Source organism: Arachis ipaensis, chromosome B1 (genome assembly GCF_059453495.1).
Source record: "Arachis ipaensis isolate K30076 ecotype BB chromosome B1, ASM5945349v1, whole genome shotgun sequence".
Taxonomy (NCBI): Eukaryota; Viridiplantae; Streptophyta; class Magnoliopsida; order Fabales; family Fabaceae; genus Arachis; species Arachis ipaensis.
In genome coordinates this window covers 2,195,323-2,217,485 of record NC_142436.1, presented here as the reverse complement: position 1 = coordinate 2,217,485, position 22,163 = coordinate 2,195,323, and the positions used below count along the sequence as shown (strand labels likewise).

General features: G+C 31.2%; 4 protein-coding genes across 5 annotated transcripts; all 4 read right to left on the bottom strand.

Moving 5' to 3' along the window:
* Nucleotides 1-28: 28 nt before the first annotated feature.
* On the bottom strand, nucleotides 29-2,945 carry LOC107637248 (calcium uniporter protein 2, mitochondrial). The gene is made up of 2 exons (XM_016340710.3): nucleotides 1,724-2,945; nucleotides 29-726 (listed from the first exon to the last, which is right to left on the bottom strand). The coding sequence occupies exons 1-2, from the start codon at nucleotides 2,294-2,296 to the stop codon at nucleotides 241-243; spliced, it is 1,059 nt and encodes a 352-aa protein (XP_016196196.1). The 5' UTR covers nucleotides 2,297-2,945; the 3' UTR covers nucleotides 29-240.
* Nucleotides 2,946-3,788: 843 nt separating this feature from the next.
* LOC107637611 (uncharacterized) lies at nucleotides 3,789-6,463 on the bottom strand. The gene is made up of 6 exons (XM_016341033.3): nucleotides 6,049-6,463; nucleotides 5,423-5,540; nucleotides 4,898-5,232; nucleotides 4,667-4,798; nucleotides 4,490-4,588; nucleotides 3,789-4,391 (listed from the first exon to the last, which is right to left on the bottom strand). The coding sequence occupies exons 1-6, from the start codon at nucleotides 6,330-6,332 to the stop codon at nucleotides 3,938-3,940; spliced, it is 1,422 nt and encodes a 473-aa protein (XP_016196519.1). The 5' UTR covers nucleotides 6,333-6,463; the 3' UTR covers nucleotides 3,789-3,937.
* An 834-nt stretch (nucleotides 6,464-7,297) lies between these two features.
* LOC107637725 (TRAM, LAG1 and CLN8 (TLC) lipid-sensing domain containing protein) lies at nucleotides 7,298-11,718 on the bottom strand. Of its 2 annotated transcripts, none has more exons than XM_016341246.3 (9): nucleotides 11,595-11,718; nucleotides 10,794-10,956; nucleotides 9,726-9,814; nucleotides 9,501-9,639; nucleotides 9,123-9,197; nucleotides 8,842-8,963; nucleotides 8,691-8,766; nucleotides 7,862-7,921; nucleotides 7,298-7,589 (listed from the first exon to the last, which is right to left on the bottom strand). In XM_016341246.3, the coding sequence occupies exons 2-9, from the start codon at nucleotides 10,914-10,916 to the stop codon at nucleotides 7,443-7,445; spliced, it is 831 nt and encodes a 276-aa protein (XP_016196732.1). In that variant the 5' UTR covers nucleotides 10,917-10,956; nucleotides 11,595-11,718; the 3' UTR covers nucleotides 7,298-7,442. The 2 variants fall into 2 exon arrangements, with proteins under 2 accessions (XP_016196732.1, XP_016196689.2); XM_016341203.3 differs by having other exon boundaries at nucleotides 11,518-11,627.
* Nucleotides 11,719-15,074: 3,356 nt separating this feature from the next.
* On the bottom strand, nucleotides 15,075-17,966 carry LOC107638137 (CBS domain-containing protein CBSX3, mitochondrial). The gene is made up of 6 exons (XM_016341337.2): nucleotides 17,796-17,966; nucleotides 17,200-17,476; nucleotides 17,030-17,111; nucleotides 16,188-16,261; nucleotides 15,919-15,979; nucleotides 15,075-15,429 (listed from the first exon to the last, which is right to left on the bottom strand). Exons 2-6 carry the CDS (start codon nucleotides 17,461-17,463, stop codon nucleotides 15,287-15,289), a joined length of 624 nt encoding a protein of 207 aa, XP_016196823.1. The 5' UTR covers nucleotides 17,464-17,476; nucleotides 17,796-17,966; the 3' UTR covers nucleotides 15,075-15,286.
* Between the last annotated feature and the right edge of the window lie 4,197 nt (nucleotides 17,967-22,163).

Genomic DNA, 22,163 nt, shown 5'->3' with positions numbered 1-22,163 from the left:
CTTGTATTCAAAGATATTGAGCATTGACTGGACTAAAAAACAAAGCAATCTTTTCCCATTCAAGGTTAAGAAAATGAAGGAAAATGTGTGTATAAAGTATATAGCCGAGGAGCCAATAGTTCATTACAACAGTTAGATATTAAACTTGTTCCCAACAACGTTAAAACAAGAGGGAAACAAAGTTAACTGAAACTATATATTCCCCAAAACAAAATGTGTAGACTACCGGAATGAAAAATATCAATCTCTATGTATAGCATCGTCGAGATCAAGATGCACCCCTATGCGATTCTTCAAAACAGTGTTAGCATCTAATGGTGTTCTGCACTTGCACTGGAGCTCCTTGAATCTCTCAACGTCGAAGTTATACCGCTTGAAAAGCTTCCTCTGTCTTGAGAGGAAGAGCCTCTTCATTAAGTCTTGGTAAGTTGGGTCTCTTGAAGTGAATAGAAAGTAGGCGTAACCTATGACTAAACCTGTTGTCGTTGTAAAGAAGGCGATAGGTTCCATTACGTCCCAGGAAAATTCCCAGAATGTTAGCCGAAAGAATAAGCCAACAGTAACTACACCAAATCCTAGTCCGGACCAAAGGATGCGCCGAACCTGCTTGTGGGCCAAAATATCAATTTCCTCTTTTTTCTCCTGCAGCTTCTTTATCTCCTCCCTCACAGGATCGTCGTCTGCAGTCAGTGCTAGCGGAACAGCCCTTCGAACCAGATCCACCACCTAAACAAGTGCAAAGTAGCCAAACAACCGAAAAAGAATCTGTAATTAAGAAAGCATCACAAATTAAAGCATACAATTCACTGGTACTTTCACAAACTCTAAAATGCGTAACTTTTTCAGTATCATATCTTAAAGAATATTGATTCTATCAATTAAAGGAAAAATAAAAACAATACTGCTTGAACTCAATAGATAGTTTGTATCAGACCAGGTAGATCCCTTGCAATTAGATTGGAGGCGATGGTACACACCCCAAAGAATTTTACATTGCTCTGAAGACCGAATCATCAGACATATGTTACTTCTACTGCTAAACTGGCATATTCGGTCCCATTTGACCTTAGTTATAGTGATCGGTTCTGTTGACACCACTAGATCAAACTCCTTTAAAGTGAAGAAGTTGAAAAAGTGAGAAAGTGAAAATCTAATCACCCTTAAATCAAGATAGTAAGACTCACACCGGATAAAAGTTACAAATTCAAGAATGATTACCTCCTTACTTTGCCACTTTACAATTCTCCTCATTTTTGAGGATTTTTCCAGACACAACCACAACTCGCCTATGGATAATTCAAAAGGGTTATATACCATAAAGTTCTACAGATACATACATACATGGATCCTACTACATCCGAACTTTTTCGATGCATATTCACACAGAATTCATAATCAAACCATAAAACATTGATTTCCCTATTCAAAAGGTGATGTTAACACAAGAAACATAGAGGACCCCCTAACAGTAAAGAAGATAAAAAGAGCAATAAGGGGGATCTAATTCAGCTATGCTAATAGAATGAGATCTAGTCATGGTTTTAGTGAGCCCCACAAGCACAAATTCTGTTGTTATGGCAAACATATAGTTACTAAAAAAGTCATTACCAGATTGGATACGTGGTTGGTTTCGGTACACAATTCACTACTTTTTGTGTTGAAATTACAAGTATTAACTATGGCCCAACAAGATAAACAATACAAAAGAGGGAGTCATTCAAACCTTATCAGGGTGGAGATACACCTTATCTCTGAAAAGGAGAATAACACCAGCTTCATCAAGAACCTTGGAGAATGCTATAGCTTCCTCTTTACTCCTAGCAATACCAGTGCTCTCACAAGCTTCGAGAAGTTCAGTGTAAGGAATAACTTCCTTCCCTTCCATTCCAAGTCTCATCTTCAGTGTCTCCACATTCACCAATCTCAATAGCTTCTTTGCTTCAGAGTATGATATGAATTCTTGTGTTCCACCATTGCTAACAGTAACACCACCGTTATCATCACCATCACCACAAGAATTTTTGCTGCTGCTGTTGGAAAAGAACCTCTGATCAGAAGATTTAACCAATTTTGAAGAAGATATACCTCTATTCTTGATCTGGTTCAGAACAACAATCGATAAAGATGCCCCTCTTCTTTCCACAGCACCCATAACCACACCCTTCAAACCCAACAAATAAGGATCAAAAGGACCAAGCTTTTTCACATACCCATCACTTATATTAACAATTGAAGATACCCTTTTCCTCAAAGATCCAAAAACTGCACCACCAGAACACCAACACCTACCCCACATTTTTCCCTTCAAAACCCAGAAACAGAAAGAGAAAAAGAAGATAGCTTTATGTTTAAAAAGCTGAATATCACTAAAAATCAAAACTGCCCAATACAGCCTTCACCATGAAAACCTGAAAAATCCTAAAACCCATTAAACCTACCAGTCATTGAATTTGATACTTAAAGCCTTAAAGGCATCAACTTTCTCTTATGGAAAATGGAATGGCGGAAACTGTGGTTAGTTTAATGCATTAATTACGAATTATTATTTGCTAAAGAGAAGAAAAAGATGAAAACCCAAATGAAAAGGAAAGAAGAAAAGAGAGTATGGAACAATAGCAGAGTGGGGGGGGGGGGGGGGGGCGAAGGTGGGAGTTGGAGAGGTTGACGGAGTTGTCCACCACGATTCCACGAAAGGGTTTCCGTTAAGTTGTCGTGTGTTAGTCAGCGCCGGATAACGTTGACTGGTAGTTAACAAAAGGTAGTTAACGGCGAAACGCGGCATGGAAAAAGGGTTTGGGATAAAGGTATGTAGGTAGGTCCCATTTCCAATAACTAGATATAGAGATTGGCTAAGACCACTAACCACAAGACTAGATTTGGTTTGAAGACAGATACGCAGAATTTATACAACATGCACCTCTATCTACGCTAATGGCATTAATTTTGAAAAATCTACCTTCACATAATCAAAGAATCTCTAAACGGCTCCTGACATTCACTTTAAAAAATAATGAGATTTTTATTTTTTGGTTTTTAATCTTTATTTTTATAAAATTGATTAATCTTTTTGTTAATAATTTTTTTATTAACGGAATAAACTTACATAGCATGTTAAACTATTGATTTCCATTAAAAATAAATTAAGATTGACAATTTTTGTTGAGAATCTCATTATTTTTTAAAGATAATTATCAAAATCGTTTAATTTTTTTATATTTTATATTTTCTTTTTTAAATACATTTGTTAAATTTATTATGTAAAAGTAAAATATTAGTGAATTTTAAATTATTTTTACTTATAAAAATTAAATGAAAGATATATTAATAATTAGCGTGTCATATAAATATGTTGTGAAAAGAAATCATTGACAAAAGGATAGATATTCACTCGATAAACAAAGTCATCTAATCAAATTTATATGTTTAAATATTTTTAAAAATAATTAATTTAAAAAGTAATTATTTTCATTAATATGATAATACATAATTTGTTATCTATGTAAATTTTTGTTATACTAATAGAACATAAAAAGTGAAAATTTTGTCTTATTTTTAAAATTTCTATAATTTGATAAATATACATTTTAACTCCGTTAAAAGAAATTAAGACCCGAATTTCCTAACAAGAGATTTGGTACCTTTTTTTTATTTATAAGAATTGATACATAAAGAAGTACTACAGTTTGGTTTTAGTATTCATTTAACAAAAATTGAATTCCCTTCATCATTTTCTAACCATGTAATATAAAGTTAAAGTTTCAAGTTTGTTCCAAGGCAAATGGAGTTACTTTTTATCCCAAAACAAAATTGTTTGGCCTTTAAATTAATAAATATGTCCAATCTAGCAAATTTAACTAATTCTCACCATTCTTTGCAGATATGGAATAATGTCTTATACTCTTGCTCCATATTCAAACTTATAATCACTTCCAGAATCCTACCTTACTTTCTTTGCACTCCCAAACCATTCAGACATCTCTTCCTCATCAGTACTCACGTTATCATCAGACCATAAGTCATCATCTGTTTCACTCTGACTCAGCAACTCATTCTTATATGCTTCTCTTCTTTGTGGCTCAGATAAGCTGGTCTTACCTCCAGCAATAGGAAAATCAATAAATTGAGAGGGATCCTTCAATTTACTTGAGCGCTTGTGATTTTCATTTTTATCCTCTACGAATCTCCAAGTAAGTGAACCTCTCCTGCTGTTCTGTCTTTCTGACTCCATCAGCGATTTGTCACGGCAACCAACCTGATGTCCTGAATGTGTCAATTTGTTATTCTTATGATGGTTGTTATGTTCTTGTTCGGGTTGAAGAGAAGACGCCTTAGGCCGTCTGTGATCACATTTGAGACAAACCATGTTTCTTCTGAAATTGATGTAGTTACACCTACACAGAAAGGAAATCCAATCACCTCAAAATCAAGTGATGGGGATGGGAAAATGTTTGAATTTCAAAATGCTATGATTTAATAAGAAAGAACCTACGAGTCGCATTCCCACTCCCCTGGATTAAGGTGCCGCTTGGGAGGCTTTTCTTTGCATTGAAAACATCTTGTGTTCTTTGCGAAATTTAGGAAGTTGCATCTGCAAGAATCAAAGTCATGGTCGTTATTAGAGATTAAATACCAGTGAGAAACGCCAAATTTTATGAACAAGCATTACGTGTTGCATATCCAGTCTCCTTTCTTCAACGGTAGGTGGTTGTTATCCTCCTTAAATTGCTTAATTTTTTGCTCACATAGACTGTCGCAGCGCAAGCACCTGATATTTCTGGCGAAGTTGAGGAAGTTGCATCTAGCCAATGAAAAATTAAGTGTGAAATTTTAAGAAAGTGAAGAAGAAAATGCAATAATTATTACAATATGTAGTTGCTGGATGAAAATTATGCTCTACTTGGGACAAACCCAGTCGCCTTGCTTCATAGGAACATCTATGTTGCCCTTGTCTTGCCGATCTGGGTGCAGTTGTTCAGGAACAGCCTCCGTGGTGTCTGGAAGATAAGGATTTTTGTTGCTAGTACTGTGCTCTACTATTTCGTTGAGAAGACTTCTCACAGATTCTTTGACATTCTTTTTTAGACATGTTTTGTTATCCACCGAACCGATAATTGGGTCAAGACCATAAGTCAAAATAATGCGCATAACATCTACTGTTCTTCCACCTTGATCTTCACGGGCCTTCACGAATGCCCTGTCGCATTCCCCTCTCAAATTACAGGAGCTGCAAACCTGGCCGCAGCATCAGGCATGCAGTTCTTTAGTTAAAGAAATTGCAGAATATGCTCTTTTTTATAAAAGAAAAACAAAAGTTTACGAAAAGGAGTATACAAAAGAAGCCAAGACAAAAACACAATAAAATAGAGAAAAGAGAGCATAAATTTGCAAAGTATATGATAGTAGAAACTTAGTCATCACTTACATTTCCCTCATCAAAGTTCAAATGTGCCCTCAGACGCTTCGCTGAGTTTATCACTTTCCTGTCTAAGCTAGGACATCCGAATGCTACAGTATTTGCTATATCTTTTCTAGGCAAGAACCTGACAGCAAAGTCATTTGCAAAACAAATTGATTACTTACTATGAAGCTCACTAGGTAATGGACTTTAAAACAATAAAAACAAATTGCATGATAATGTCATTCACTTTAATTAAATATCATCAAATTGCAAATATAGGATAAAACTTCATTAACCCAAGTTCATTAGCAGGAAAATTGCATTAACCCTAAAATTACAATCATTAAACCATGACCGGAAGATGATTGTCATATGATTGTTTACTTTTAGGTAGCAAGCATGATCAGTACATTACTCAAGTTCATTTATTACACCTCATAGCCCTAGAATGAAGGCTCCTTGTTTGAATTTAAAGTGAAAACACATCCTCTGAAATGTGATACTCATTTTTATGTAAAAATATCACAGACCCAAAGAACAAACACCTTGCGTGCACAACAATTTTCATGTGAAACTATCTGAATCATAAACACAAACACTTTGCGTGCATAACCCAAAATCCAAATTCATTTTCTCTTGTTTCTTTTTACCTCAAAAGATCAAAATGGTCTCTACCGAAATTGAGGCATGCGGTCCTAATAGCATTGGATAATTCTTTTGGACCAAAACTGAGTTCGTGATTGGCAACAAAGTAGCCTCTCTTGAGCAGGAAGTCGATGAGGTGAATCCATTCAGGCCAGGGGTGCGAAACGAGAAGCGGCGGCGATTGTTGTTCCTTCTCCGGCGCGAGAGTGTGAGAGAGTAGTGAAGTTGAGGAGGAGACGAAGGAAGTTGTTGGAGCCACACGATGCTTCCAAACACTTCGTATGATCATACTTATTCTCTTTCCAAACACTGCCTAACTGTCTATGGTGATGTTTATGGTAGTTGTTTCAGTTTTCATGTAGCTCTTTTGAGTCTTTTCTTCTGCAATATCAACGGAATTCTTTTGGAATTTACATTCGCGAACATAGTAAAATCTCACCGACTTAATTTAAAGATAGTTAACTTGGTATAAAGTTGATAGATAAAAATTATTAAATAATAATTTAATTAAATTTATTAAATTATTTAATATCTTTTAATTATCAACTTCACATCAAATTAATTATACCTAAATTTTTATTCTATATTTATTATTTGATTAATTTTTTTTTAGAGAATTATGATTCATTATTTTGTAATCATCAAAAAAATTTTATTTTTTTAATTTACTTAAATTATAAAAAAATAATATTTTTAATAATATCACTTTATACGTAATTTTTTATTATATATTTACATAAACTTATTAAAAAAATATTATTAAAATAAAATATCTATACACACTCACTGAACATTTGTGTCTTATATTAGTCAATGTCTCATATTTAGACACTTGTTATCTGCAAATTTTTATTTGAATTTAATTTTAATACAATATTAATATAAATTAATTTTATATATATATTAAATTATGTAATGTAACATTACATCAATAGAAATAATTATTTTTTATTAATTGTGTAAATAATTATCTAAAAATATCAATATAATTATCCAACTGTATAAAATTTTTACACTGTTAATATATTAAAATTAAATTATTTTTATTTAAAATTTATTGACATTTTAAATACGACCTAAATATAACGTTAATAAAATATAAAAACACTAATATTAATTGTTTATATATTAGTTTTATATTTTAAAAATGTGTTCGTATGTCTTGTAGACCATAGTTTACTTTTATTGATTCCATGTTTAAATGTTGTTGGATACTTTTTTAGAAATTTAGCTCCTGTAATTTATAGAAAGCAATGGTTCAGAATATACATCATCACTGAATCTTACTAGTTAACAAGAAAATGTTGGTTGCAACTGTACTTAAAATCAATCAAAATGGCCATCTCATGCATCAAGGCACTGGTTTTTTGTACATGGAATGCAGGGTTGCGTGGTAAGCTCACTCGTCATGCTTTTTCGCTTTTGCTTTCGCAAGAGTTTTAACCATTCCCCTCGCAATCTTCCAGAACCAATATATGTTCATCATAGCCAACATAGCAGGCACCGTGAGCACGCTATAGTAACCCAGAGGGAAGATCTGCTTGACCTGAAAATTGGTAACAAGAAATAGTTTAGATTCATTTACTACTCTCTCCGTTCAGAAATAACCACACTTACCAATTTTAGCGATGTGGGTTATTCCTGGACGGAGGGAGTAAACAGCTACATACAAGACAAAGTTAAGTCATTTATGCTAACTTTTGCATCGTACACCGAGCCATCACACGTCTGTAGAGTGTAGAGTTGGCTCGGTGTACGAAGTACAATGAGTACACAACATTTTTCCATAGAGGATGGATAACACAGAAGAATGCTTGCCTCATCAAAATGGTTATACATGTGGAGAAAAAAGAATATGAAAAGAATAATCCTAGCAATCTGCAGCGCAGAAAATATGAGGGGATAAAAGTCAGTAAGACAAACAATAAGAACTAGAGTAAAGTAGTCCCATACTTGAATTTATAATCTATGAAACATAAACAAACCATTGTGATACCATGTAGATGCATGTGTCCTTGTTGGATAATTTTTGTAATTCTAAAACAGAGGACACAATTAGGAAATATTTTAAGTCGATTTTCTACACGACAAACGAAAAGGAATACAGGAGAGGAGATGCATCTCTGTTTTATATATTTCTCCTTTCTGTCTCAAGACAAGTACCAAATGCTTCCAATACAAGAGGGTATGAAGATATATAACTATTCATGTGCCTCTAACTAATATATCTTAAGTTTTTACCAGAGATGGTTTCATGACTCTTAACATACATAAGCCTTCAGAAGCTCATGTCAACCACTTTAATAGTTTTGTAAGTTTATTTTTAAAAAAAAAATAATGTTTTTCTCCAAGACAGAAAAAACTTCTCCATCAGGATTCATACTCAGACATGCAGCAGTCCACATTTTTCATGGTTAGAACTTAAAACCCTTTTGATCATCCCTTCTACTTATTTTGTTAACTATTGCTTTCTATCTTGCCCGTTTAGCCCAAATATGGTTCATCCAGAACCTAAAGAGGAAAAGTGCAAAAATAAAGAACCAAAACAAAATCATACATGGCCATATACAATTCCTTAAGGTACTTTTTGCAACCTAATCAAAATAGTGGAACTAGAGTTGAGATGAAAAGTATGTTCAGACAGTACCAACCACCCGAAGAACAAAGCAACGCCATTCCAAATGTAAAGTTTGGAGCTCTTGAGACCAGATACATCCAAGTGCCTGTATATGCAATTAAAACATCAATATTTCGATGCACGTAAAAGAGAAAGGGATTTCAACAGAAGAGTATATTACCATCTTAGATTTACGAAAGGAGTTGTGCTCTCAGTGAAAAGAACCATCAGTATGTAGATCTGTGCTTGACCACTTAGCAAAGCTTGGATGATTGAAAACAAGGATAGCCCGTGGTGCAGAATCTACATGTAAACGAATGAGGTTCGTCTGCCACTTCTAAATCACATAACTTGCAATTGTGTTCAATGCATCTTGAAAGTAAAAGAGATGCTGAAAGAACACGGTATCCGATATCATGTAATACATCATCAATAGCAAGAAAACTTATGTTGTCAACTTACATATTCCATACCCCCTAAAGCTGGATAATACCAAAGAATCATTGCCAAATCTGTTAGAAAATAACCTACAGAAATCTGGAAAAAGTAAAGGAAGAATATATTAGCAAACAAACTAATTGAACAATCAGCATAGTAATAACTCCTAAAAAATAACATTACTAAGAAGATTAGGAGAAAGAGACATTCAGTGACAAAAAAAGGGAGCTAAAGGCAAATTAAAGCATAGAAAAAATATACTTAAATATGTTGTATGCAGCAGACAAAGTAACAGTAAGAATTATCACAAGTCTATCCAGTTTATGTAATGACATGATGCATGTAATGGAGTTAATAAAATGTACAGACTTAAGATTAACTTTTGTCATAACAGAGACTTACTCCCAATACTGAATTTGAGAAAGTAGACGATCTATGAACAATTAGCTCTTCACGTGAATCGTCACTGAAGAGATCTGATCTCATGAGGAGGTAAAAGGATACAACAGATGCAAAAATAGCATGAACAGTAGAGAATCCCCTGCAATACAAAATGTTGTTGTTCAAGCAAAAGTATCAATTATGGAACAAAGCTATAGACTGAAATCATACCGCAAGGAATTTTACCTGTTATTCCATTCTATTTTCTGTTTATTGCTCAATTTGCCATATCTCATGAACAACAGAGAACTCATAATATCCATCAATCTATAAACCTTCAAGATAATAAAAAAGAAACAATTTACAAATTGATAGGTCAATAATTCTTTTAGCAATATATCCTATTCATATAAATCAGGACATATTTTTAATGACAAGAACAATTGGAAAGGGGTAAAGACTAGGGAGTCGGGAATCCACAATAACAAACAGTCAGGGCTAATTTCATCCTTGAACAAGGCAAGGTCAGCTAAAATGATCTTCATGGTCTTTAGAACAAGTCCAAATCTAAGTGAGCTATAAAGGAATATAAATTCTCTTCCTGGAAGTATATATAAGCAGTACGGCTAAAATCATCACCAAGTGTTTATGTTGACAACAACTTAATCAAATATTTTGTCAGGTAGTGAAAACTTCGATTCTTCTTCAGAATTGTTAAAGCAATGGTTCATCATCTACAGAAAGTTATCTCGGGAGTAACAAAAAGAAAAAGAAAAAACTTAAGAACAGGACCAAAACATATTTCTTTGAACTGAAGTAGCTAATAGAGCAATCGAAAAGGTTTATTTGTTTCGAAACTAGCTTAATTGTAATTTCAGTACATCAATAACCTTAAACTACCCACTTGAACATGCATCCAATACAAACCGCTACAAACATCATCATAAAAATAGACACGAATAGGCAGGTTTGCTTTTTATAACAAATCATGCTTTTTGAATGATGTTCCACTCCACAATTTGATTTCTTGTGTTGTCCTTTGTACAAGTTAGTTCCTCTAGTTTACAATATTTTAATTTAGGAGGGTAACAAATTTTCAAAGCAACCATTATTGGGAACAGAAAAAAACTACATACACTCTAACAATAACAAAAAAAAAAGGTAATATATAAAAATCATATTCTTTCTTTCTGTTAATCATATGTTCTCGTAAAATGCTATTGCTGCATTCCATCCTCCTTTAAATTCCTAAAAAGTTATCTAATTTGATATTTTCTACATGAAAGCCACTCATAACTATTGGACTTGACTTACAATAACACAAAAGATGATGCCTGTGAATACAGATGCCAGCCATTGAAATTCTTTTCTAGAACTAGCAAAGTCATAAGACAAAACAGAACCGGCCGAGAAATCGAAAGAAGCAATAAGTCCCATCCAATCTCCTCCTTGTTGAAAATTACTAAATCAGAACAAACTGCACCAAAAAGAAATCACAATTCATATCTGAGTGCCACAGCTCAAAGACAACTACTTCAAAGTTCAAACATACATACAATAAAGAACAGTTTTAACTTGTAAGTAATCTCACCAACAAGCAACAACTGAAATACAATAAATTAACAATAACTAAGCATATATTAGAAAAATGAAACCTCTAAATAATGAATAATAATTATTAATTAGTTCATCACAAGAAATGCAAGTTGACTAGCTAATCCCATAGGTAAGGAACCAATTTAAGATTATGTATAATTTCTTGGAAAACAAACAAACCTCTCATCATATAAAATCAACAAATGGACACAAAAGGAGAGGGAACTTCATCACATATTGTAACAAACAACAACAATGAATCAAACAAAGGTGCTAATGCGTTACCTAAGAACAATGGAAAGAAAACAAAAAGAAAGAGCTGGAAATAGAACGAAGAACAGAAAAGAGTTAACCGGAAAAAAACAAAAAGGGAAAAGAAAATGAATTGAAATAAGGAAAAGACTAAAAAAAGAAAGAAAATGGTAAAAGGAATCTGGGGTACCCCATTCATAACTACTACTATTAGCCACATTAAATTCAATTGAATTCAAAGCTTGAAACTTTAGAGAGACAGAGTACCAGAGAGAGAGAGAGAGAGAGAGAAATGCTACGCAGGCATTTCTACGGAAAAAGAAGAATGAATTGCATTTTCGTTTTGTTTTATCCCTTTACTCACACTCTTATCTTCTAGAATGCCTAGTATTGACAATTATTAAGAGTGGGGATTTATATTCTCATTATATATGAATATTCACTATTAAAAAATAGAGTAAACTATTACAAATGTTAACGGCCAAATTATTAACAACAAAACCAATGAGTTATAGCTCAAAAATGACAGTCTCTTCATACTCAATTAAGAACTTACAGGTTCGAATCTTTTATTTTTGGTAAAAAAAAAATATTAACAACAGTATTTTTTAAATTTATTAATAACAACAATATTTTAAAATAGGACAATAATAATAATAATAATAATAATAATAATAATAATAATACATTTTTTATAAGTTGCCAAGATTTTTTATATTTGAAAAGTATTTGTGCATTTGATTCGAAATTGGATATTTGAATAATTATTTAAAAAATACATAAAAAAAACATACCAAAATATTTTTTGCATTTTTAAATATACTTTAGGCCATTAACAAAATAATTGCAAAAAAAATATTTAGCGTAGAATCATCAAGTTTTAAGAATACAAATATTCTATTTATCGAATCTCTAAAACTTTTTTGAAATATTTTTTTCATTAACAAATTTATAGGTATTTTTGTCAGTGATTTAATAATTTAAAAATATTTTTTGTGGTTTAAATAAATAGATATAGATATCTAGTATCATTGATACTAAGATCATTATTTTTATCAATGGTCATATTGATTAATATAGATATATTTTTAATTAATAATTAATATCAATATAATTTTATTGTTGAAACTATAATTTACAACAAATTTTTTAATTCTTATTTAAATATATAATAATGTCTTAAGGTTGACTCTTGTGCTGCTCTCGAATATTTTTTAACTGGAAAATGCTAGGGGACAATGATTTTGTTAAACAATATGAACAACTACTAATCAAATAAAAATACACTATATCTCCAAATTAATCATCTAAATTTTAATATTAAAATAACCATTCGTACATTAATAAAATGACCATCCAATATATTTATTGTTTACATTGTTTAATATTTTCATTGTTTACCTATACTTTTCCTTTCTAAAATTGTTTCTAGTTTTATTATTTTTAGCAAAGTAAAATTGTTGTTGGTTTGTTATTACAGAGTAAAATGTTGATCCTATACTTACTTGTTCAAGATACATTATATTAATTTGAAATGGAAAAGTATAAGGTACCAAGTCAATTTATTGCCAATAATAATTAATTATTATATTTTAAATACATATATAAAAAAAATACATTCAGAAAATATATTTATAAAGATATTTCTATTAAATACAACCATAAAAAAGATATTTTTATTAGACAAAAAATACTTCCATAAAACACAATTATAAATAAGAGTCGGCAGAAAAACGTAGCCGGACGTTGTATAAGCATGGAAATTAAAGCAATTTAGACGATTACCATAGATGATTTTTTTGTTCAAAAGATTCAAATTTAAGACACTATCTCGGGCATAACTATTAGATTACTCATGTATAGTTAATCATAACATTAACATGGTGGATTTTCAGTTGATGGTAAACGTTTTGTGAAAACTAAAAAGCAGTCGAGTTTGCAGTGAGAGAGAAGTACACCAAAATATCATACTCTGTAGTAATAGTGGCCAATTTAATTTGAGAGGGTTGCTTTTATTAAGATAATTTTATATAATTTTATTGCATTTTGGTGAGTATGTAACCAGCAGAGAAAGGTGAGTCATTGGATGAAATCTCACACCAATCTCACACCATCAAATCATCATTGATGACTAGTTGATGGCTACCAATCACAAATGTTACTGACTTCCTAGCATTGCTCTTTAATTAAATAATTAAATATATTTAATTGAATCATCTAATAATTTATATAATTCTTCTTTTTATATCAGGTTGGGCAAACAGCCCCCAATCCTAGCCTATAATTCTTCCTTCTGATCCACGTATTTTTCCAAGGTAGTGTAAAATCAGAGCCATTTCAGACGAATGCATTTATTATTTGTCCCCAGTCATAAATACCAAGGCCCATTATCACAATGTTGCGTAAGCGTTAGCGAATGAGATTTGAGATCAGTTAGTAATACTCCATCTAATTTTCTGGCTATTTCTCTTAACGAAAAACTAATTAGGTCGGATTGAATAAATAACTTAAATAAGTTTTTTGGAAAAAAAATTTAAAGTATAAAAATTTTTATTAATTTCAACTTATAAATAAATTATTTTGTGTTTGAATTTTTTATTATAAAAATATTTATTTTAAAGTTGTAGTGTTTGAATAAATAATTCAAAAAATAAATTTTTTTTACAGAAGAGAATGAATATTAAAATAACAATAATAACAAATACTTTCCAATATTGAATGTTGATTTTACATGACTTAATCACTAATATTGTGTATGATATGGTAGGTGAAAATAAAAAATAAATATAAAATGTGTCAATGTATATTTTGTTGCTGTTTTTTTTTTTACTCCTATTAGAACTCCCTTCTCCTTTATTGAGGTCAAGAACTTCTATAATTAACTATGAAAATAATAGCAAGTTATAAAATCACATGTGAAAAAAATAAAATTAAAATTGAAATTTCATACCACAGTTAAATAAAAATTTAATATATAAAAATAGAGTAATAAAATGATAAAAAAAATACTTAGAAGGAATATATGCAGTAGGTTGTTCAGATGCAATATTGTCTGAAAATGAAAATGGAGGTGGAGGATCAATACTTTCATCACATGAATCATTACGTGAAAATGGTAAAGTTTGGAACATTGCGTGAGAATGATGGTGGAAGGCCAATGCTTCTAGCAAACCTTGCGTGAAAATGGGAGTGAAGGGTCAATATTTTTCAGAGTCAAGAAGGAAAGTAGATTTTTTTTGTTTTGAAATTAATTTTTTTTAAGAAAGTGGTAGAATGACTTATCGAGAAGCTGAAAAATTATATATTTCTACTTTTTAAAAAAGCTGTAAATTAACTTTTCGGAAGTTAAAAATTTTTTCTAAAATGGTGCCAAACACGCATATTATGAAAAGAAAGTGACAATCTAACCTTTAAAGGAAAAAATTCGAAAATGAGTAGGCAGGGAATTAAGTGTCCGAAACAAGTTTCGATCCACATCAGATTTGTAAAGACCAACTCAGAAGCACAAAGAGTTTGTGTGGCTAACAGAAAATGAAATTGAGGGGCCATTTGTCAATTTTTTTATTGTTAGGATACAAATTGTCTAAACTCTAAATTGATAATAATGGATAGGAGCAAGAGGGTGTTTTTCCTTTCAAATATGGCACAAATTTTGAATTACAAATGGCACACATCTTTGCATTAATCTGAATTCCATACCAAACATGCAACATAAACAGCTGGCAAAGTAAAGCAAAACATGTTAAATTAAACACACCCCTCTGAAATGCACAGAAAAATGAAATTCCAAAGAGTATCATCAAGAAGTGATTATTAACATTCTGTTCCAAAGTACTAAGAGTAAAAACATGATGGCTTTTGTGGCCATAAACATATTTACAAGCACTCAAACAGCTTATTAACATAATAATCCAAAGTCAACTTGAGTGCCATAAAAGTAAGGGCTGTTACATAACCCTTTAGTAACCTCCTTGTATGTAAGCATTCAGACGATCGAGTTCCTGTCGGTGCTCGCTCACCACTGCACGAACCACGTCTCCTATGGACACCATGCCTATCATTCCCTTATCATTGATCACAGGAATGTGTCTGATTCTGTTATCTGGAAAAAGTGGGAGGATGATAGAAACATGAACAAATTGCCAAGTTAATCTCAATTGGTCATTTCTTTTCCTTTTTATAATTCTAATTTATCCATGTATTATATCTGTAAAAACTCTTCTACATTAACATCTAATTAGGTGCTACCACATAGATAAAAGTGGTGATTTTTTGAGATAGTAAATATGAAATCAACTACTTTTATTTAAATGGTAGCACCTGATTGAATGGTCATGTAGAAGTTATACATCGACTGTGCATAGAAATTAAACACTTTGAAGAATACTAGATGACCAGAATCTTCTGCAAAATATCAAGTGCCAGATTGTTGTGGATGAATAAATATGTACAGTATCATTTCATCCTGCTGCCACTATGGTTATGTTTAAAAAAACAAATTTAGGTTACATTATTCTAGCTTTGTAAATTTGCAATTTTAGTCAATTTATATGACATATATTTAATATTCTAGTTTAGGATCACAGAGTACCTGTCATCAATTGCATTGCTTTTAGAACTTTGGTATCAGGTGTGACAGTGATGAGCTTGTTCTGCAGCCACGAAATCACAATTACTGGTATCTTTAAATTGTTAAAATTTAAAATGAAAGCAAATAAATGAGATCTTTTATGGTTCTCATCATTTCTTGCATCCAATGGGGCAGGGGACCACTAATTAGGTGAACCATAAAATTCTCCAAAACATTAAATACATAAATAGAGAAGGAAAGTGACATAAGCAGAAGATATTTTCCAATACCTCCTCTGTCATGATGTCTCCGACCTTAGTCGACTTGGATGATCTTCCCTGCACAATAATCTTCCTGAGGTAATCTGGATAACAGGATGAAAAAAACTTGTTACATGAACAACCAAGAGACAAATTTAATTCACTTTCATTTCTATATATAGATATTGGATCACACTTTGTCTAAATTCTAAAACTACATTAAAGTACACATCAAGGTTCAAGGAACTTCTTTTCCCCATTATGTCATTATATTTAGCTAGTTGATTTGCATCTACATATATTTCGTGTTCTTTTAAAAGGAAGCACACGAAATGATGATGTCCCTTCATGATAGCCTCATTTTTCTGGTGATAATTAATGTATACATTAATGGCTTAACTTATTACGCCAACTACAACACAACTGATCTTAACAAAAGTCTTTTTCTATGGGTTTCTAAAGGAAGTTAGAAGACTTAGATAGCAACAAAGGAAAGCGATAGAGCATAGAGGAGATCATTTAAAAAAAAAATTAATTAGAGTATATTTGGTTTCAGAAAGAGTTTTCAGATTTCATCTTCTCTTTTCAATATTGAAAAAAATAAATGTCCCCAAAAACCAAACAGATCCATAATCCTCCCATTTTGTATTTGCATTTAAAAATCATCTTCACTTCTCTAAAATTTTCATGAATTTTTCTGAATGCATTAGTAGCAAGATATTCTACATTCACATTTTGATTCCTCACACAACTTCATTGTTCCTCGGCATCATTAACCACAATTTTTTTGTTCTTTCGTCATATCTAAAGTTCTTGATCTGGCTACGCATCCACAATTGTTTCGTTAAAATGCCATTATAATGTGAATTTACCTCTTTCTGTTATAATTCCCGCAATTGACTTTTGTTCATCAGACTTCACAACAACCAATGCTCCCACATTGTGCTGAGTCATCTGCAATGGATGTAAAGTATTTAGTTCAAAAAACACCAGAAACTTCTATATTTTGATAGCAATAGCAACACGGATCAGATTTGCGTACCGATTGAACAGCATCATAAACAGAGTCATTCGTGGTGCACCACAGCCAAGATCCATCTGCGCTTTTCCCCTTCACCTTCAAGATGTCGGAAATCGTGGTGCTCTCGAATCCATGCTCCTCCATGCGAGCCGGAGCAGCAGACGACTCGAACCTCTTAAGCACAAGAGGCTGCAATTGAGGGGAATTCACCATGCGCATTCTCTGCAGAATTGCGCTCTTGACAACGTTGCCATGGGACAAAATCGAACGGAATCCTCCTTGCATTTTCTTGTTTCAACTGTGAATCAAACACACACACACACACAAAAACAGATCATAACATAACCCTTGATATTTTGTCATTTTACAGTGAAATATAAACAAGATTTTCATCTATCTATAATCTTCACGCAATATCCTGAAAATTAGGGTTCATGTCATTCCTACAAGATCTTATATTGAGAATCTAGAAATTAAATCATCAAATTCATAGAAATAAATTATATGCATGATATCAAAGCAAAAAAGGCAAAACTGATAAGATCTCACATCACAAAATGAAAGAAAGCAAGGATCTGCTTTTCGGACAAAAAGAAAAAGAGAAAGGAGATGATTACCAGAGATGAGAGATTTGCGGCTGAATAAAGAAATGGATGAGCCCTAAGAAGGAGAAGAAGAAGAAGAAGAAACAGTTAAGTAGCTCACTCAATGCTACACTTGTGAGTGTTCAGTGGATTTTCTTACAAAGCGCCACTTGTACACAAAAAATCATGAGAGTGGTGGGCCCCATTTTCATGCTTTGGATCTTTATCATATATTTATCCACTCCTTCGGTCATGTGACATGTCTTTTTCTTTTTTGTTTCTTACCCAGCTTTTAAGATTTTTTTTCTTTTAAAGAAATGAGCAGAAAATGAGAAAACCTAATACCTAATTTAAAACTGCTATAATTAAAAAATTAGTCTAATTTACATACTTTTTTGGCGGGTCTGTGATTTTTTTTATAATTAAAGATATTTTAAATTATAATTTAGATTATGTTTTATATATTTGATTGATTAGAAATTTGAAGAAATTTAATTATATATTTTGCATAATATTTTGTTTTAGTTTTTACAATATTAATTTTATTATTTTATTTTAAAAAATTTGGTTGATAATTATGTTTATTACATATTTAGAATTATAAATTTGTGAATTTATAAATTATGAGTTTTTATATCTTTAGAAATTATAAATTTATTGAAATGATTGTGAAATTATATATATTGTTTAATATTTAATAATTTATTAATAAAAATATAAAATAAAAAAAATTGGCAGGCTTAGTCTGCCAATCTACCATTAGACAGGATGGATGAGAAATTTGGGATCGCCTCACTAGGTAGGACGGACTAGTCTGTTTGCCACCCTTAATTATAACCAATAATAAATAATCCTTCTAAAATAAGAATAGAAAAAAATTGTAGAGAGATGAGAGATAAATAAGATTTTTTGTTGTATATAGTGAAAAATGAAAGAAGAAAAAAGGCGAGTACGGAAAGAAATTCGGTATTACACAATAAAATGAAGGGAAAAAGATAAATAGGTCTCTGACTTTTCAAATTTTTGACAAATACATCTCTGACAAAATTTAAATACAAAAAAGTTCCTGACTTTAACAAACGGAGGACAATTTAGTCCTTCCGTCTATTTGTCTCTCATACACCAAACGGAACTGGCTGACGTGGCTGAAACGGTGTCCAGGTGTCCGTTACGGTGCCACGCTGGAAAAGGAATAAAGTTCGAAAGACAAATAAGTCATTGACGTCATTTTACAAATAAAGTTCGACGGACAAATAGATCATTGAGTTTTTTTTTTTCAAAATTAATAAATTCCTTTCCTAAATTCTCCCATCTACCTCTCTCCATTTTTATATTTCTTTCTACTATTTTTACTCTATATATAATTATATTTTATATTAGTGATTTGACAAATCAAAATATGTCATTCGATATTTTTTACAATTAAAATATTTTAAATGTAAAAGTATACACATTAAATTATTTTAAATTTTAAATAACGAATGTTAAAATTAATTATTAATAAAAAATTATACTTTTTCATATAAAAATAATAACTAAAAATCTTATTATTTAATTTTTTATCTGCAGATATCTTGGTCTTTTTAGTCAGAAATTTTTGTCAACTTACGACTTTTTTGTAAAAGTAATTTGATTTTATAAATCTTTTGTGACATGCATAATTTATACTATTAGAACAAAGTGAACTATAATTTAAAAAAAATTATTCTCGTAATGTTATTATGGATAAAAATACTAGTTCTAATATAATACACAAATGCACTAATGCTAACTTAATACATGAATGATGCACAAATGAACTAATGCTAACTTGATGCATAAATGAAGTGATGCTAACTAATGCCACTGGTATGATGAAAACTGAACTAATGCAATTTAACAAATTTTAATATAGTACACAAATGCACTAAAACTGAACTAATGCAATTTAAGAAAAAAAGTAGAAACAGAACAAGCCCAATTTCTGCAATTTTAATACAAATAATTTAAATTGCAGAATACAACAAGTTAACTAGATTTCAAAATACAATCAGTTCATTCAATCTATAACATAAATATTTTTTTACATTATAATATAGATCTAATTTGAATATTATTTTATTAGAGTCTATTAATGTTGTAAATGTAAATATTAAGGAAACTTTGCACAGAGTTCCATTACCATTAATGGGTGGCTCCGCGATTTCTTATGGGCGCAAGCCTCCCAGGTAATTCAGTCTTATAGATTTTTTTCAGTTAAGATAGTGAATGGAATTACAACTATTTCAAATATGGAAAAGTCTAGGGAGCCAGTAATTTTATTGAATTTTGGCCAGCATGTAACCAGCAGAAAAAGGTGAGCCATTGGATAAAATTTCACACCAATCTCACACCATTAAATCATCATTGATGGCTATTTGATGGCTACTAATCACAAAAGTTGCTGGCCCCTAGCATTACTTCTTGAAAATGCTAAAAGTATTAGTCAATTTTTTTATATGATACCGGGATTGATATTAAGAATATCAGCCCAGGTGTTAATTACACAACCTTGACTATCAACTACAGATTGGTTGAAATTGAAACCATTTAAATTGAAAGCCATAGTGCTAATCCATTTTTGGATAGGCGCCCATATAAAATAAATAATCAATTCGACCTATACAAAATAATTTTTTTTTATAAAAAAAAAACCAACTTTTAGTCTTCATAAACAAAATTCTCATAATAGAAGTATAATGAAAAAAAAATTCTCAAGGACCTATTTGTCCTTCGAACTTTATTTGCAAAATGACGTCAATGACTTATTTGTCATTCGAACTTTATTCCCCTTCTAACGTGGCACCGTAACGGACACCTGGACACCGTTTCAGCCACGTCAGCCAATTCCGTTTGGTGTATGAGAGGCAAATAGACGAAAGGACTAAATTGTCCTCCATTTGTTAAAGTCAAGGACTTTTTTGTATTTAAATTTTGTCAGGAATATATTTGTCAAAAATTTAAAAAGTCAGGGACCTATTTGTCTTTTTCCCTAAAATGAATATGAATAAAGTATTTATATTTGTATAATGTCAATAAAAAATACAGTCTGCGATTTGATTTCTTCTTTTATTTATTTTTTAAAATTTGAATCCTGCAAAATCACAGATTCTGATTAGAAGTTTAATCTTTTTTTAAATATGCAATCTACAAAATACAGGTTGCATTTTATCCGTTTCTTTTATTTCGTTTTGAATATTACAAAAAGCAAGTTGCATTTTAAATTTTAAATTTTTTTATTTTAAAACTTGTAAAATGTAGGTTGTGTTTTCTTTTTTTTTTTTTAATTATAAATTATAGATTGCGTTTTGCGTAATTATAATATTTTAATCCGAAAATTTTACCTATAAATATCATTTTCATTCAGCTTTGTTTTATATTTGTGATTTTTTGTGCAAATTAGTAGTGTCAAAAAAATTAAATAAAGTGAGGTTGAGATTATAGAAAGTATTATAATTTTGTAATAACAACATTAACAATAACAGTATAATATACTAATAAAAAAATAAAAACTTACATATTGAGTATTATCCATATGTTCAATAACATGTGCTTCGTAGTTAGTGTAAAATTACGAATCATTTTAATTAAATTAAAATAAAATAAAAAATAAAAAGGAGAGAAGAAGTTCTTCGCCCCCTCTCTCTCACACATGAAAAAATACACTAAACTCATCAACATATCTCAAAATGGAGCAACGCATATAAAAGGACAACAAAAGGAGAAAAGTAGTCAAAAGACGGGACACGTGTACGAATGTTTAACGCAGTGTCCTGCAAAACGCAGGTTGTGCCTCAATCTGCCCACCTGCAAAATACAGGTTGCATTTTGTTTCGTCCCACGAAAAACTGGTCAAATGAGCTGGGCTTGAGAGACACGTTTTAAACATGCATCTATTCTCATGCAAAACGTAGGTTGCATTTTTAGGGTCTTTTTTCTTTTTCTTTTTCTTTTTTTTGTAAATTTGTTATTATTGACAAACGCATGTTACATTTTACAAGTTTGTCATTTTATAGATCCACGTTTATGCATAACACACCATAATACAATATTATTGATTTACACTTTTTTTTCTCCATTTATAAATTAATTTTTGAAGAAAAACAAAAAAAAAACTTAATTCAAAAGAGATAGATCCCTTCGAAGTACGTCCACAATTTCTGGTGGAGGGTAAGAAAGAACATGAGTAGGCTCAGTTTAATTAGTCGTTATCTTTATAAGGATATCTACAGCTATGTTTACGGATCGATATATATGTGTCACATGAATGTTCCAATCTTTTTGGAGCAGCTTCATGATATTCTCTAGTTCAGAACTAATATTCATCTGGGGATAACACTTGTGTAGATTTATTAGTTCTATAATTTTTACACAATCTGACTC

Coding starts and splice junctions, on each gene's coding strand:
- LOC107637725 (XM_016341246.3), bottom strand. CDS start 10,916: ATGGGACTTATTGCTTCTTTCGATTTCTCGGCCGGTTCTGTTTTGTCT. Junction 8,767..8,841: donor CCTTTCGTAAATCTAAGATG/GTAATATACTCT, acceptor TTGCATATACAG/GCACTTGGATGTATCTGGTC. Junction 7,590..7,861: donor TGTATAACCATTTTGATGAG/GCAAGCATTCTT, acceptor ACCAATTTTCAG/GTCAAGCAGATCTTCCCTCT.
- LOC107637611 (XM_016341033.3), bottom strand. CDS start 6,332: ATGATCATACGAAGTGTTTGGAAGCATCGTGTGGCTCCAACAACTTCC. Junction 5,233..5,422: donor TGAACTTTGATGAGGGAAAT/GTAAGTGATGAC, acceptor TGCTGCGGCCAG/GTTTGCAGCTCCTGTAATTT. Junction 4,799..4,897: donor GGCGACTGGGTTTGTCCCAA/GTAGAGCATAAT, acceptor TTCATTGGCTAG/ATGCAACTTCCTCAACTTCG.
- LOC107637248 (XM_016340710.3), bottom strand. CDS start 2,296: ATGTGGGGTAGGTGTTGGTGTTCTGGTGGTGCAGTTTTTGGATCTTTG. Junction 727..1,723: donor TGTATCTCCACCCTGATAAG/GTTTGAATGACT, acceptor GCACTTGTTTAG/GTGGTGGATCTGGTTCGAAG.
- LOC107638137 (XM_016341337.2), bottom strand. CDS start 17,463: ATGCAAGGAGGATTCCGTTCGATTTTGTCCCATGGCAACGTTGTCAAG. Junction 17,112..17,199: donor TTTATGATGCTGTTCAATCG/GTACGCAAATCT, acceptor CATCCATTGCAG/ATGACTCAGCACAATGTGGG. Junction 15,430..15,918: donor AGCAATGCAATTGATGACAG/GTACTCTGTGAT, acceptor CACTTTTTCCAG/ATAACAGAATCAGACACATT.